This window comes from Loxodonta africana, chromosome 16 (assembly GCF_030014295.1).
Source record: "Loxodonta africana isolate mLoxAfr1 chromosome 16, mLoxAfr1.hap2, whole genome shotgun sequence".
NCBI classification, from domain to species: domain Eukaryota; kingdom Metazoa; phylum Chordata; class Mammalia; order Proboscidea; family Elephantidae; genus Loxodonta; species Loxodonta africana.
This window is the reverse complement of record NC_087357.1, coordinates 37,027,806-37,042,862: the sequence shown is the minus strand read 5'-3', so window position 1 is coordinate 37,042,862 and position 15,057 is coordinate 37,027,806. Positions and strand designations below refer to the sequence as shown.

The 15,057-nt window shown below is 36.8% G+C and overlaps 1 protein-coding gene across 19 annotated transcripts in view; it reads left to right on the top strand.

The window, feature by feature from the left end:
- Positions 1–15,057, top strand: part of LCOR (ligand dependent nuclear receptor corepressor) — a 147,279-nt gene that overhangs the window by 50,855 nt on the left and 81,367 nt on the right. For all 19 annotated transcript variants that reach the window (XM_064269503.1, XM_064269507.1, XM_064269515.1 and 16 more), the window contains 2 exons: positions 13,245–13,310; positions 13,974–14,053. In XM_064269503.1, coding sequence (XP_064125573.1) covers positions 13,245–13,310; positions 13,974–14,053 — 146 coding nt within the window. The remainder of the gene's footprint in view (positions 1–13,244; positions 13,311–13,973; positions 14,054–15,057) is intronic.

Here is a 15,057-nt window from a genome sequence, read left to right as displayed (position 1 = left end):
GTCTTTGGTGTTCTTCATTCTGCTTTGCTCCAAGTGGGTTGGGACCAATTGGTGCATCATAAAGGTTGGCTATTCACAAGCTTTTAAGACCCAGAAACCACTCACCAAAGTGGGATGCAAAACATTTTCTTAATAAAAGTTGTTATGCCAGTTGACCTAGATGGCCCCTGAAACCATGGTCCCCAGACCCCCGCCCCTGCTACTCTGTCCCCGAAAGTGTTTGCTTGTATCCAGGAAACTTCTTAGCTTTTGGTTTAGTCCAGTTCCCCAGTATTGTGTGTTGTCCTTCCCATCACCTGATTATTGTCTACTATCTAGTTAGTGAATTCCCTGCTCCCTTCCTACCCACCCTCCTAACCATCAGAGAATGCTTTCTCTTGTGTTTCAGCCTTTTCTTGAGTTGTTATAATAGTGGTCACATACAATATTTGTCCTTTTCTGAATAATTTTCCTCAGCATAATGCCTTCCAGATTCATGCATATTGTGAGATATTTCACGGATTCTCCATTGTTCTTTATCGTTGCGTAGTATTCCATTGAGTGTATGTACCGTAATTCGTTTATCCATCCATCTGTTGATGGGCACCTTGGTTGTTTCCATCTTTTTGCTGTTGTGAACAGTGCTGTAATGAACATAGGTGTGCATGTATCTATTCATGTGATGGCTCTTATTTTTCTAGGATATATTCCAAGGCGTGGGGTTGCTGGATCGTATGGTACTTCTATCTCTAGGAAGTGCCAAATCGATTTCCAAAGCGGTTGTAAAATTTTACATTCCCACCAGTAATGCATAAGTGTTCTAGTCTCTCCATACCCCCTCCAACATTTATTATTTTGTGTTTTTTGGATTAGTGCCAACCCTGTTGGGTGAGATGGTATCTCATTGTAGTTTTGATTTGCAGTTCTCTAATGGCTAATGATCATAAATATTTCTTGTGCTTCTGTTAGCTGCCTAAATGTCTTTTTTGATGAAGCATTTGTTTATTTGCCCGTTTTGCCTCCTCGGGGGCTGTGATTAGAACTTAATTAAAGTGCCACATGTAACAGTTCATTTCACTAGTATTTTTTTTGAGTGCTTACTGTTTTCCAGTTGTCTGCTCTTGGTGCAAGAAATATAACCGTAAGACTTGGTCTCCTCTGCAGACTCTTCTTCCTAATTTGTAAACATTGAAATGCCCCAGTATTTAATCCTCTTCCCTCCTTTCCTTTTTGTTTACTCTTTATTAATCAACACAACCTCATCTAACTCTAAGGCCTTAAATTCTATCTATACTTTGGTGATTCCCAATTTTGCATCTCTGGTCACAGTGTCTCCCTTTAACTTCAGACTCATCTATCCAATTGTCTGCTGCAAATATCCATTTTTATTTCTAAGAGGCATCTCAGACTTAACATGTCTAGACTTAACTAGATTTCTCTTCCTCACATCAGTTCCTCCACCAATATTCCCCATTTTAGAAAGTTGTGCTACCATTAACTCAGTTCTCAGACCAAAAGCCTGAGGATCATTTTTTACTCCTTTCCCTCGTAGCCCATATCCAATACGTCATCAAAGCAGAGAGCTCCAGTCTTTAATATATAACCTGTATTCAGTCACTGCTCATTATCTCCATCACTGTCACTCAAGTTCAAGCCACCATTATTTCTTTCCTAGCAATTGTAATAATAATCTATAATGTTTTATAATCTGTTCTCTGTGCCATCACCTGGTGACCTTAAACAATGTAAGTTGGATCACATTACGTTCACCACTGCCCAGATTAAAAACTCAAGTGAATTTCTATTTTAAATTGAAAAACCAGAGTCCTTACCATGGTTTATATAGTCTTGCCTCCAGATCTCTGATCTTATCTCCCACTTTCTGTCTTTGCTCAGGCCATTCCAGCTTTCTTGCAGTTTCTGAAATGTATATCATACTTTCTCCTCCTCTGCTTAGGATGCCCCTGTCCTGGATATCTGCGTGGCTTGTTCTCTCATTTCATTCAGGAGACCTCTCTGTCTAAAAGAACTCTTTCCTGTTCAGTTCCTCCCCAGTATTTCTCAGTGTTATCAGTCAGGGTTTATCAGAGACAAGTTGCTATTCCTTTAGTCTCCTATATGTGTTCTTCTACCATTACTTATACTTACCCTAGTTGTTGTGTTGTATGCCCTTGTTGATTCTGACTCATAGTGACCCTATATGACAGTAGAACTGCCCCATAGCATTTCTTAGGCTGTAATCTTTATGGAGCAGATTGTTAGGTCTCCTCTCTCGGGGAGTTGTGGACTTGCTGATGGGTTTGAACCGCTGACCTCTCACTTAGTAGCTGAGTGCTTAATGATTGCATCACCAGGGCTTCTCTACTTACCCTTACCACACATTATTTATTATCATTATCATCATCATTTTTATTATTTTTTGCACCATTGGCCTCCCGTGCCAGAATTAAAGCTCCAAGAGGATAGGGACTTTGTCTGTTTTTCATGATTACATCTCTGGTGCCTGGCTCATAGTTGACACTCACTAAACAGCTATAGTCCACCAGGGAAAAGAGTCCTAGAAATAGAGCATTTCGATGCAGTACTATAGATATACAAGGGGAGCTGAAGTAGCTGAAAAAGGATTGTGGAAAGTTTTCTAGAGTCAGTGATGCCTAAGCTGAGTCTTAAAGTATGAGTAAGACAGAGGTAAAACCAAAAACCAAACCCACTGCCATCAAGTCAATTCCAACTCATAGCAACCCTATAGGACAGGATAGAACTGCCACGTAGGATTTCCAAGGCCATAAATATTTACAGAAGCAGAATGCCACATCTTTCTTCCACAGAGCAGCTGATGAGTTCAAACTGCCAGCTGTTCGGTTAGCAGTGTGCCACCAGGGCTCCTTAAGAAAGAGGTAGACAGGTCAAAAGTGTGGGAGGAAGAGGTGTTTGGCAGAGTGCAGTCATTTTAGGGGTAGAATAACATGGTATGTAGGGAGTTATACTTTTGTTATGAAAGACATTGAATGAAATACCAAACAGGTTAGATTTTTACTTTTGTAGGTTAAGGTGTAATAGAAATTTCATGTTTTAGAAAACGGGTATTCTTTGAAATAAAAATTATATGAAACCTTCAATACGTAAAACCAGCGAAGTCAAGGCTGCTCATTAATTAGAAGTGTATAGATAGAGTTTGGGGTTCTGACAATGTAGCCTCTTTACTCCCCTCCCTCCCTGACTCCTTGGAATCCTGTGGTGGCACCAACTTTGTGGAAAACTTGGATTCTGTACTATAGTTTGTGAAAACTCCTACTATAGTGATGGTGAGCATTTGAAGAATCTAGGGTGTATTTGAGTAGTCAGTCATGGGGCCATGAGAGAAAATGGGTCTAAGAAAATTCTCAAGTTATTAGTTGGGTCCTGAGTGGCTGGTTGAGAATACAGGAAAAATAGAATTCAGCCACAGTGAAGGGCAGAGGCATGGCATTTTAGAACTTGTTGGGTTTGAAGTGCCTAAGGAACAGCCAAGCAAAGTGTCCAGCCAGAATATGATTATGCAAATAAAAGATAGGTAAAATGGGATTAAGAGCTCAGATAGATTGGTCATCAGTGAAAGGAGAATATTTGCAGAAACTGAAGGGAAAGATAAATACAGATATAGAGAAGTTTATAAACAAAATGAGGAAAAATCTGGAAGTCGGAGTAATTCATCTCGGGCTTCTCCATATGATACCTTATCTATATCAGGTATGAGCCCTGAGAGAAGTCATGGAAGTTTCATTGAAATTCAAAGTCATCAGGATTATGTAATGAATTTCTTTTCATAGATGATAGGACAAAGTCACTGAGGGTGGGGAAGTAAACAATGGCTTGAAAAGTCATACTGTTAGTTTGTAACAGAGCGAGGGTTATTTTTGCAACTCTACTTTTGGATTGACCCTCAAAGAAGTTGTACATCTGTGTACCTTATTTCTTTAAGAGAGGACTTGATTTTTGGAAATTGCCAAATGCCATTTGTAATTGAATTTAATTTTTCTGGTGAGTAAAGATGTAAGGTCATTTCTTTCTGGTTATAGCAGTTTGAAGTAATAAAACTTCTTAAAATGGTTTATAAAGTAGCACTAAAGTATCCCACAGGAGATTCAGAATGTGGTTTGAACAAGGGCAGAATTACTAGAATAAACGTATAACATAATGTAGGTGATACTGTAGTAGAAAGAACATTATTACGTCAGCCATCTGGAGGTCTGTTCCAATCTGGAATCTAATGTTAACTTTATGGCCTTGAATAGTCACTTAACTGAGCTCTGGTTTCAGTACTTCTGAAATGAGCATACTGGGTTAGGTAATCTCTTTCTACTTTGACTTTTTACATCTAAAATTCTAAGAAAGGAAGTTGAAAAATTGGGAAATGTTCAGAAGCCTTCCTAAAAAAAAAAAAAAGTTCCTGGAATCAAAGAAAATTAGAAAATGCAGCATAGTATATTTCTTTCTTAGAAATTTACAGACCTGTTACTCCTGTAGTAAAGAAAACTATTGTTATTTTATTTAACCTAATTATTTCTCAGACTTTCTTAGCATGGGGACACTTCTTTTTTCGGGGTGGAGGTAAGCTACAGTACCCTATCCTAAGCTACGTTGTTTTGTGTCCTAGATGTAAACACTGTCATAAGGTGACTGCTTTTAAGGATAGCTCTCATTTATATGTTAACACTGTTGGTATTTGGGGTGAGGGGTGTATCAGCATTGCTTACAGTCATAACTTACCTCGCCCACAGGTTATTGTTCAGAAATGTATTGGACCGAAATACCTATTTTCAATCCCAAATAGTGTACAGTGTGCTTACGAGGAATTGGGAGAAAATATGAGTAATTAAAAAGCAGTGTAACCTTTTCCGTCGAGTCAGTTCCAACTCATATTGACCGTATAGGACAGGGTAGAACTCATAGAGTTTACAAGGAGTGGCTGGTGGATTTGAACTGCTGACCTTTTGGTTAGCAGCCGAGCTCTTAACGTCTACGCTACACCAAAACCAAACCCAAACCCGTTGCCGTCGAGTCGATTACAACTCATTGCAACCCCACAGGGCAGAGTAGAACTGCCCTGTAGAGTTTCCAAGGAGCACCTGGTGGATTCAAACTGCCAACCTTTTGGTTAGGAGACGTAGCTCCTAACCACTGCTACGCTACTGGAGTTTCCTCGGTGCCACCAGGGCTCCAAAAAAAAAAACAAAAAACGAGGTGAAGTCATTGAAATCCACACAGTGAAAGTATGTGAGTCACGTAGTTTCCATAGTTTCCACTAGGATACTAGGTGTAGTCTGAGGCTAACTCGGGAAAGAAAGGAGTAAATGGACAAAGGCATAGGAGGAATAGGGATGGGAAGAAAGGAGACTGTTTTCCCCAAGAACCTCTAAAGTTTAGTTTTTATCTCTTATAGAAACTTACATTTTAACTAAAATGAAGTAAATTATTCAGCTTGCAGTTTTGTTTTACTTAACCCCATGGCACCCCGGGGTCTATGAAGTCTCACCTTTTTAACATCCACCATAAAAGAAAAAATAAAAGAGTACCGAGCCTCCCCAATTATGTTGTATTTTTAATATCTTTTAGAAAATATGGAATGACAAAAGACTTATGAATTTACTAATGCCTTTTAAACAAATACCTATTTTATTGTTCACAAGATACATTTGAAAGAGCAGTGGCTGTATATGCAAGCACATTTTTATTTAATTTATAAACAGTACTCATATGGGTTTACTGACCTTGTAATGACTGAGGTCCTCTAAGGAATTGTGGCTCACAGATTGTGAACTCTTGATGTAATTGACTCATTCCTAATCAACTTCAGATTTGCATTTAAATGGCTTCTTTCTAAGCATGATTACTCTACAAAAGACAGTTTTATACAACACACACAAAAATGAACCAAAACTGCCCTTGGATGTCCCCAAACTAGATTCATCTGACCCAGCTACGTATTACCTTCGTGATCTTGATTTACTTATATAACATCTTCAGATCTTACTTATAGCATTATGTATGTAAATATCATTACATGAAGTTATTTTGGTAACGTTCTAGCTACTCAACATGAATTCCTTTTCCCTCAATGTATTAGTACCACTATTTTTCAGGACATTATCTCTCAATTTATTTCTCTCTTTACTGTGATCACAGCTTTGCACACACACTAAAAAGTTTGCTGTTATCCCTCTGTTCATAGACCAGGAAAAAAGCACTTGATATTGTCCTGGTTTTAGTTTTTACATGCAGGGAAATTGAGCTGAAGCAGAAAGCCATCCTTTTTCCATCAAGTATCAGTTACTCTTCTATTTTATTTACTTATTTCTTCATGCCTTCAACATACTGGACACACAAAATGGAGTCACTGTAAAATCTCAAACCATTCAGGTAAATATAAAGATATAGGAATTAGGAAAGTATGTTTACATTCATCCAATAAACATTTATTGCACACTTACTTGAGGACAGCAGTTTAAGGAACCGGTCTGGTGTTAAGATGAATAGGCTCCAGTTCTTTGCTCAAAATCTAGTGGATGAAATGCTAAAAAACAAAAAAAGTATAATTTTTAATTAGTACAGCTTCAGCACTGATAAGGATGTTCATAGCTTGACCTGAGGCTTGTGGTGTGAGATGAGGAATGCATTGGAATTAACCACGTTGGGGGTTGCAGGAGGAATGTTCTAGGCAGAAGACATTCTATGGTTAGAAGGCGTGGAAGTGTTGACATGTATAAGACTGACAAATCCATGTAGCCAGAGAATGTTTGTAGACAGAAAATGGTAGGAGGGGAGATTGAAAAGGTAGTTTCACCCAGATCCTGAATGATCTTGCATGTCTTCCAGGAATTTGAAATCTTCAGTATTGTCAGTGGAAAGCCATCAAAGGTTTTTAAAACTGAGAAAGGATAGGATAAGTTTGGCAGCAGTGATGAAGGATCACATCTGATGGAGATGGTGGTGAAGGGGATGTTAAAACAGTAAGATCAAGTGAAAAATTGAGATGTTAATAGGTAGTGTGATAGAGTGAGAAGCACATGAGCTTTAGAGTTACAGGCCAGGCATCAAATCTAGGCTGTCTTTCTAGCTTTGTGAACTTGAACAAATTAGCTCCTTTGATTTTTCAGTTTTCTTATCTGTCGTAGATAATACCTAGAGAATGATGTAAAGTAGAAGGTCAAGAAAAAGAGGAAGACCCTCAAGGAGATGGATTGACGCAGTGGCTACAAGAGTGGGCTCAAACATAGCTACAGTTTAAATTAAACTGGGGATGGCACAGGACTGAGCAGCGTTCTCTTCTGTTGTGCAAAGGGTCCCCTATGAGTGGAACGGACTAGATAGTACCTAAAAACAGCAAGTAGATAGTGATTAATACTATTTACAGTGTTCTTCTAGAGATTCGTTATAGTGAAGATGAAGTATTTGATATAATGCTTGCCTGATACCAAATTATATTGTTCCATAACTGCCAAACCACTGAGAATCATGGCCCAGCCAAGCTTACACATAGCCTTTCCCATCACAGCTACTGTATGTCACGCCTTGCACCTCAGCATTTATTACCACCAGACATAAGTTGTTAATGCACAAAATAGTAGATTTTTTACTATTGTCATAAATGCAAAATGTTGCGTAACAAGATAGTTGATAAGTGAGGAGTATTTAGTTATTTTGGCAGTTTTTCTCCTCCCAAACACTTGTTCACCACTCCTTTTTTTTCAGAGCAACTCTCTCTTCTTTATTGCAGTTCCTCCCTAATCTCAATATAAATAATATTTATAATTTTTATTCAAGTTCCAGTCTTTTTCCTTCACTAATTCTGCTTCACATTGGACTATTAGCTGTGATTACAGTGTTGTTTCTCCTCAGTATACCTGGTCAGGTTTTACTATCATTGCGTACACTGGACAATTATCATCGTGGAAGTGGACCAGCAGATACATCCCATTAGAGTGCATGGGCAGCGAGCGGATGCTCAAGGGGAGAGGAAGAACTCTTAGTGTAGTTGTCCAATAGTGAGATGGATTGCCCAGCATTACTAGCAAGGAGAACAAGAGTCTAGTTGAACATTTGTTAGAAAGGGATACTTGCATGTTAGTTTAAACCAGATTACTTCCAGAGTTCTTCCTCATATGGATTCTGAAATTTTGTGAAAGAGAAGAAGAGATTTTTCTGAGAGTCATTTATTAGTCTAATTTAGATGTCCTCTTCCTAATTATATTTCATTTTAAAGTTGTACTTTGGCACATACCACAATGCCAGGTCTCTTTATCAAAATAATTAAAGTGCAAGCTTTCCCTTTTTACACTTTAAAATAGATAACAATACCACTTACATATAGAAGTTCATCCAGACTTCCCTGATTACGTGACACACTGCAACAATTGGAGCATCAATAAAAAGGGATTAATTACTTTATGTTACCTTGGATAGCATATAAGAGATTATATATTCCAACCAGAAAAACCAATCCAGCTGCTGTCGCATACATTCTGACTCATAGTGACTCTGTAGGACAGAGTAAAACTGCTGCATAGGGTTTCCAGGAGCAGCTGGTGGATTCACACTGCTGACCTTTAGGTTAGCAGCTGAGCTCTTAACCGTTGTGCCACCAGGGCTCCATTATGTAACCCAGTGCTTTTAAATTAGTTTCATTTCCTGACTCACTTACAGTGAAGTTCAGTGTTGTGGTAGCCATAACACCCTGAGTTTCAGGCAAAAAACTTCAGATATTCTCCACCCCCTCTTTATTAGAATGTTAGTTAATGATTGTTACCGGCATATCCTTTTGAACTATACTTTTTGAAAGGATAGTGCTTTATTGGAGATTGAGCCGTTTTTAGACCGAGCATCAAGCTTTACAAGATGCCCAAGAACCTTGATGTAAAAATTGCTAATTTTCTGATACACTGTTACTTTTCCTTCAGTGCCTCTTGTCTCTCAAACTGCTAATCTCTGTACTTATTTCAGAGAGGCTTCCAAGACACATGAATGAATTTTTTGCATTCCATCCATGATATTTTACTTAATTTCAAAAGTACAGGCCATATTATTGCTAACTTAGGTGACTGTGTATTTGATATGTTCCTATCAAGTTTTCATAAAGTGCTTTTTTTTTTTCATTTTTGGTTGGAAATAAAGAGTAGAGATTATGATTCAGATTGAAAAAGGAAACTTGTGGAAGATTTTAATCTATCCCTTTGTTTTCAAAAGCTATACTGTTTAATCGGAATCTAAAAATTAAGGCATGTAAGAGCCCTTTTGTAAGGTAAACACTGAGGGAAGTAGTGGAGACTTCCTACCCTTCCTGGATCATTAAATCAAGACATAAACATATGGAAAGAAAATTACAAACACAAGATTTAGATAGTGTATGACAAATTTTATTTTACAAAATGTTTGCATGGCAGTGCTTTGCACGTAGCAGAAAGCAGAGAAGACATCAGGCAATTTACATTTATTTAAAAGGTGTCAGTGATACGGGAATTCTGAGAATGAGAAAACTAAAAACCAAAGCTCCATGAGGGCAGACGATCACCACTGCCTCATCAGTGCTTACCACAGTCCCTGGTAGTAGGCTCTCATCATATATGTGTTGAATAAGCCAATATATATTTGTTGAGCAAATGGAAGAATGCCTTGAGAGAGAGAACTTGATTCAGGTACAGGTGAAATGCAACGGCGTGGGAAAATTTAGGCAGTAGGAATGATTGCTGAATGCCGAGGGACTGTGCGCAGACCAAACTGAAAGGAGCTCTGAGAACCGGCAGGGAAGTTCTGGGAAATAAGGCTGCTGAAGGTAGGTTGGGGTCAAATTATAAGCATATTTGATTGCTGGATATAGGAATTTGGGATTTGTTCTTTGAGCAGTATATAATTTCTCTAAACAGGGAGTGTCATTGTCAAAGCAGTGTTACAGTCTAAAGGCACCATGCAGGCTGGAGTGAGGAAGAGGCTGCTGACTCGCTTTGAAACCAGCTGTAACGTTGGACAGTAATTCTTTGGATAGTAGTCATGTCCGATAAGATAAATAGTTTTACTTCCTTTGTGATGTATTATGTAAAAATGTTTTTTAAGCCCTAGTGATTGAACATAATGACATGGCTGTCTTTTTCAGTATTTACTTAAGTTTTCCATGGCATTTTGTTATTGAGCATCATAGCTTTTCTGTGAGACGTTGGTATAAATTTTGAATACATTTGTTCTTTCGTTATTTGCCTTTCGTTAATGTCAGGCATATCACATGAGATACTCCTTGTTGCTATGCAACTGCTAAATCCAATATTCAATATTAATAAAACTGAATGGCATTAACATTCAGTGAACAGAGGGTAGCAAAATATGACTTTACAGTATTCAGTAAATAAAATTTATAAGGTTTAATGTATTGCAAGTATGAGCAAAGATAATGACTTGTTAGCAGTTGCTATTTGGATCAAAATTAGTTGTGGTTAAATCTGAGTTTACGATCAGATTTTTTCCTGTTTGTTTCATTTTGGTCTTTCCCTCTCACTGCTTTTTTGCTATGGTTAGATTTTTGTTAGTGTTTGTGTGTTAAGTTCTTACTCTGTTTTCTTACTCTTCTTTGTAATTAAAAAAAAAAAAAATTCATCTCCAAAAGCTTTTAATTTGCTTTTTTCTTTCCCAGTATTATTCCTTGCTATGATTACATTGTTTCCTCTTTTAAGAATTTTTGCTTAGCATGCAGGTTTGGAATTTGTTATAACTTCATATAAATCCAGGTGAAAGAATATTAAATTCGCTCTTCAGAATAAGAACCACCTTTAATCTCTTAGGGAAACCCTGGTGGCGTAGTGGTTAAGTGCTACAGCTGCTAGTCAAAGGGTCGGTAGTTTGAACCCACCAGCCACTCCTTGGAAACTCTGTGGGGCGGTTCTGCTCTGTCCTATAGGGTCACTATGAGTCGGAATCTACTCAACAGCACTGGGTTTGGTTTTTTAATCTCTTACAGCTATTTGCAGTGTGTATTCGGTACTTTCAAGATATTAAAATGTTTTCATTAACATTTGTGAGATGAGATTCTTTAAAAAGAATTCCTTTTTTGAAAGATAGGGGCAGCTTAAAAGTTGGAGGCAGACTGCGGTATTTGTTTAAAAAAAAAAAAAGAGTTGACTGGTGTTGAGACTATCTAGTCTCCAAGACCAGAATAAGTGGTGTCTGGCAATTGCTTGTCATTCCCTTTACCACCACCTTCCTCACCTCCCACCCCCAAGCCCAAACTCCACACCTCCACTCTTTTTCCTTCCTATTGTGGGGATGAGAGGGCACCATACTGATGTAGTGAGAAATGCTTAACTATAAAAAAAAAATAGACAGACATAGATGCTTCCTGTTTGCTTGGTTAGATAGTTTCATATTGCTGATGTCCTTGGAATTATTTTGATGAGAAGAAATATGGAGAGTTGGAAACAATTGCTCCTTAATAAAATTAAGGGAGTGTAGAAAAACCTACTACTAACTGCAGTGCAGATAACAGAAACTATAGAGATTTCTCTACTGAAAACGATGGACTTAAATACTACAGACTAAAGAAATTCCTTGCATTATAATGTTATTCTTAGATAAAACACTGTTTCTAGGGCCAATCTTTGCTACCTCTTGTCTTCCAGACCTTTTATTGTGATTACATTGTGGTAAGGAAATGCTACCTGTGTGTGAACCTCATGTATCCAGCAGGCTATCTTATTTTAAATTAGTGGTTCTCTACCTTATTGACTATAAGAGTGGTTTTTAACAATTGAAAAAAAAAAAATTGCAAGCCGTCAGGTGATAGTAGCTCTGGGACAAAATATATGGGTAAAATATATAATGACTTAAAATATAAGAAATCCAGTAACCCTTTTTAATTTTATTTACAATCACATTTCTGTACATCTCCACACATCCTTCAGTTTGTCATACTCTGGGGACTTACGTGTTGCTGTGTTGCTGGAAGCTATGCCACCGATACTCAAATACCAGCAGGATCACCCATGGGGGACAGGTTTCAGCTAAGCTTCTAGGCTAAAACAGACTAGGAAGAAGGGCCTAGTAGTCTACTTCTGAAAAGAATTAGCTAGTGAAAGCCTTATGAATAGCAGCAGAACATTGTCTGATACAGTGCCGGAAGATGAGCCCCTCAGGTTGGAAGGCACTCAAAACAGTGGGCTCAAGCATAACAATGATTGTGAGGGTGGCATAGGACCAGGCAGTGTTTTGTTCTGTTGTACGTAGGTTGCTACAGTTCGGAACCTAACAACAGCATGTACTAACTGTGCAGTATGTATTAATTCTTTCTAAAGGTCTAAGCTTTACCTTGGGATAACTAGTTGAGCTCTGTTGAAGTCCATGACATGTATTGGGAATGATTGTTCTAATCTATTATTTCTGGTATGTTATTAAAAAAAAGGTACATTTGGTTCCCTTTCTCTTTTCCTCCTTAATCTCTTAATAATCCGTAGAAAACAGCAAGTTTTTTTTTTTTTAATTATTTTTTCATTAAGTAGAGTAGCAACATTTCAGGTAATAAGTTAGAAAGTTTTTTGAGGGGGGCTCATTTTCTAGTTTATTCATACTGGCATAAGGTGATAGTGGTCTAAACATTTATGTACAGGTATATTTGGATTTTTCCTCTTTTTTTTTTGGTATGTGTAACTAGTGGATTTTATCTTCATAAAAGTACTATTGTGGCTCTGAAATAATTACAAAGTTCTTTTTCTTTTAACATATGATTATGTTATGGCTTTTTTCTTTAGTGGTATAGAAGTTGTTCTTGGTGAGCATTTTCCTTCTTCAAGAAACGTAGCTTGAAAAATCTGTATGATCTCAGTTGGTAGTCAGAATAATGTTATTTAGATTAACCCAGAAAGTCCTGAAAATTTTGAGGCAGTTTTGACTCTTTCATTGGGGAAGGTACCATTTACAATGGAGTTCGTGAGTTTGTGTAATGAGGTATTTGAGGGTTTTGTAAGATGGGAAGAGAACTGATGAATTTCCACTCCTTTATCAGTTATTTCTAGTTTATCTGTTTTGTCTTGTTTTTTTATGTGCTCAGAATTTGTGTTGAAAGACAATCATTAACAAAAATGCAAATACTCCTTTTAGGTTTGTCTTTGACACTCTTTTCTCAGTATCCCTTTAACAGTAATCCAGGGATCCTTGAGCACTGGAGGAAAATGCCATCATTTTTTTCATGCAACAGATTATGTTACTATAGTGTATAAATTGTGTTGATGGATTTTTTTTTATCCTTTCAGGGTTTGAAAGTATTTTTGAAGGGCTGTTTGGACCTGGATTATTAAAAGATCTCAGCTTATTTAAAGGTATTTAAATTCTTTTTGGTATTTCAGATTCTTCCTGGTAACATATATAGGTAGTCCCCAACGTATGACAGGGTTCCATTCTGATGATTTCATCATGAGTTGATTCTGACTTAAGTTGAGCACCTCATTTTTTTTTTTTTTTTGTTTTCATTACAGCTTTTTATTATCAGTATCTTTATGTCATAACATTGAACATCTGCATGTAAACATCTGAGAATGATAACATCAGCAAATTACATGCTACAACATAGTATGTAGTACATATAACTAATGATAAGATGTACCAAAAAAAAAAAAAGACAGTCATAAGAGCTGGTTCGTTGTAACTCAGAGAGGTCGAAAGTCGGAGACTACCTGTAGGATTATTGGTGATTTAAGCTTCAGTCTCCTTCTTTCTTTTATTCCCAGTTTCGTGTAAGTTAAAGCTATATGCATATAAAAAAAAAACTAGACATCATTTTATGCGAATACATACAGAACTAAGAATTTTCAGACAAATAAGGAACCTGCTTAGTGGAATTTTTTTTGTTAAAGCAAACAGTATTTTTTGAAGTTAGTTTTGATTTATTTTCTGAAAAATTCTTTTTTATAACTACTTTATAAAGAAGTTATAACTTTTTCATTTTTATAACTACTAATTTGTTATTTCTATTATTTTTGCAGACTGTGAACCTGAAAGCATTTCTGATTGGACCTTTGATGAAAATTGTCTATTCTGTTGCTTGAGAAGAGATAAAGTAAAGGTAACCAAGAGATTTGTGAAACTTTTTTCTGGTGTGGTATTTTAAAGTTTTTTGTTTTTGTTTTTTTTAATTTGATTTTAAAAGGATTTGTTTATTGGAGGATTTGTAGGAAAAGTAATCTATGATTCCATATTTTTTTTTTTATAAAGAGTATGATAGTAACTCTGGGTTTTGTAATTTAAGTTGTTTCCATTCTGTAGATTAGTCTGTTGAGAAATCTGTATCCCAACATGCATTGCTGTTTATGTAGTTCACTAAAGGTAGAGTAATTAACTAGACCTCAAACTGTTCCTTTTTTAAGTATGAGGTGTATGGTAATTCAAGTAATGAGAATCATTTGTAGTACAGAAAGAACAGTAACAAGGATATGAATCAAACAGTTAATAATTTACATAGGTTTGTGATCAACTGTGGTTTATATTATAGTATAAGATTTATATTTTAGTATATTTCTTTATATTATTTGGGCATGTAATGTTAAACTAATGTTTTCTTATTCTAAATGAATGCTGTTATATTTGTAGAGAGTGGCAGTATATTTTGGTTTCTATTTTGTTGCTTTGTGTTAAACATGAAAAACATTGGTTAGAAACATTATTTCAGTTGTTGGAAACATTTATTAATAGTGTTTACTGTCTTATGCTTCTGTTCATGGTACTTCTGTTCCCAGTTTTAAAACCTTAGAACCATTTTTATTCCTTCTTTTCTCCCTTGTATACTTCTAATTTCAAACCTTGACCACATTCTATCAGTTCTTCCCTCATAGTGAATTTCATTCTTTTTCATTTCTACAGTCATCACCATAGTTCCGGTCTTTGGCATTATTTCTGGACTGCTGAAATGACACGACTGGTCTCTTTCTCAGTTTTTTTTTTTTCCGTTTGTTAAACACCTCGACTAGGTTAAATTCCCTCCCCCACTCCTACTCCAGGAAACCCTGGTGGTGTAGTGGTTAAGTGCTACGGCTGCCAACCAAAGGGTTGGCAGTTCGAATCCGTCAGGCG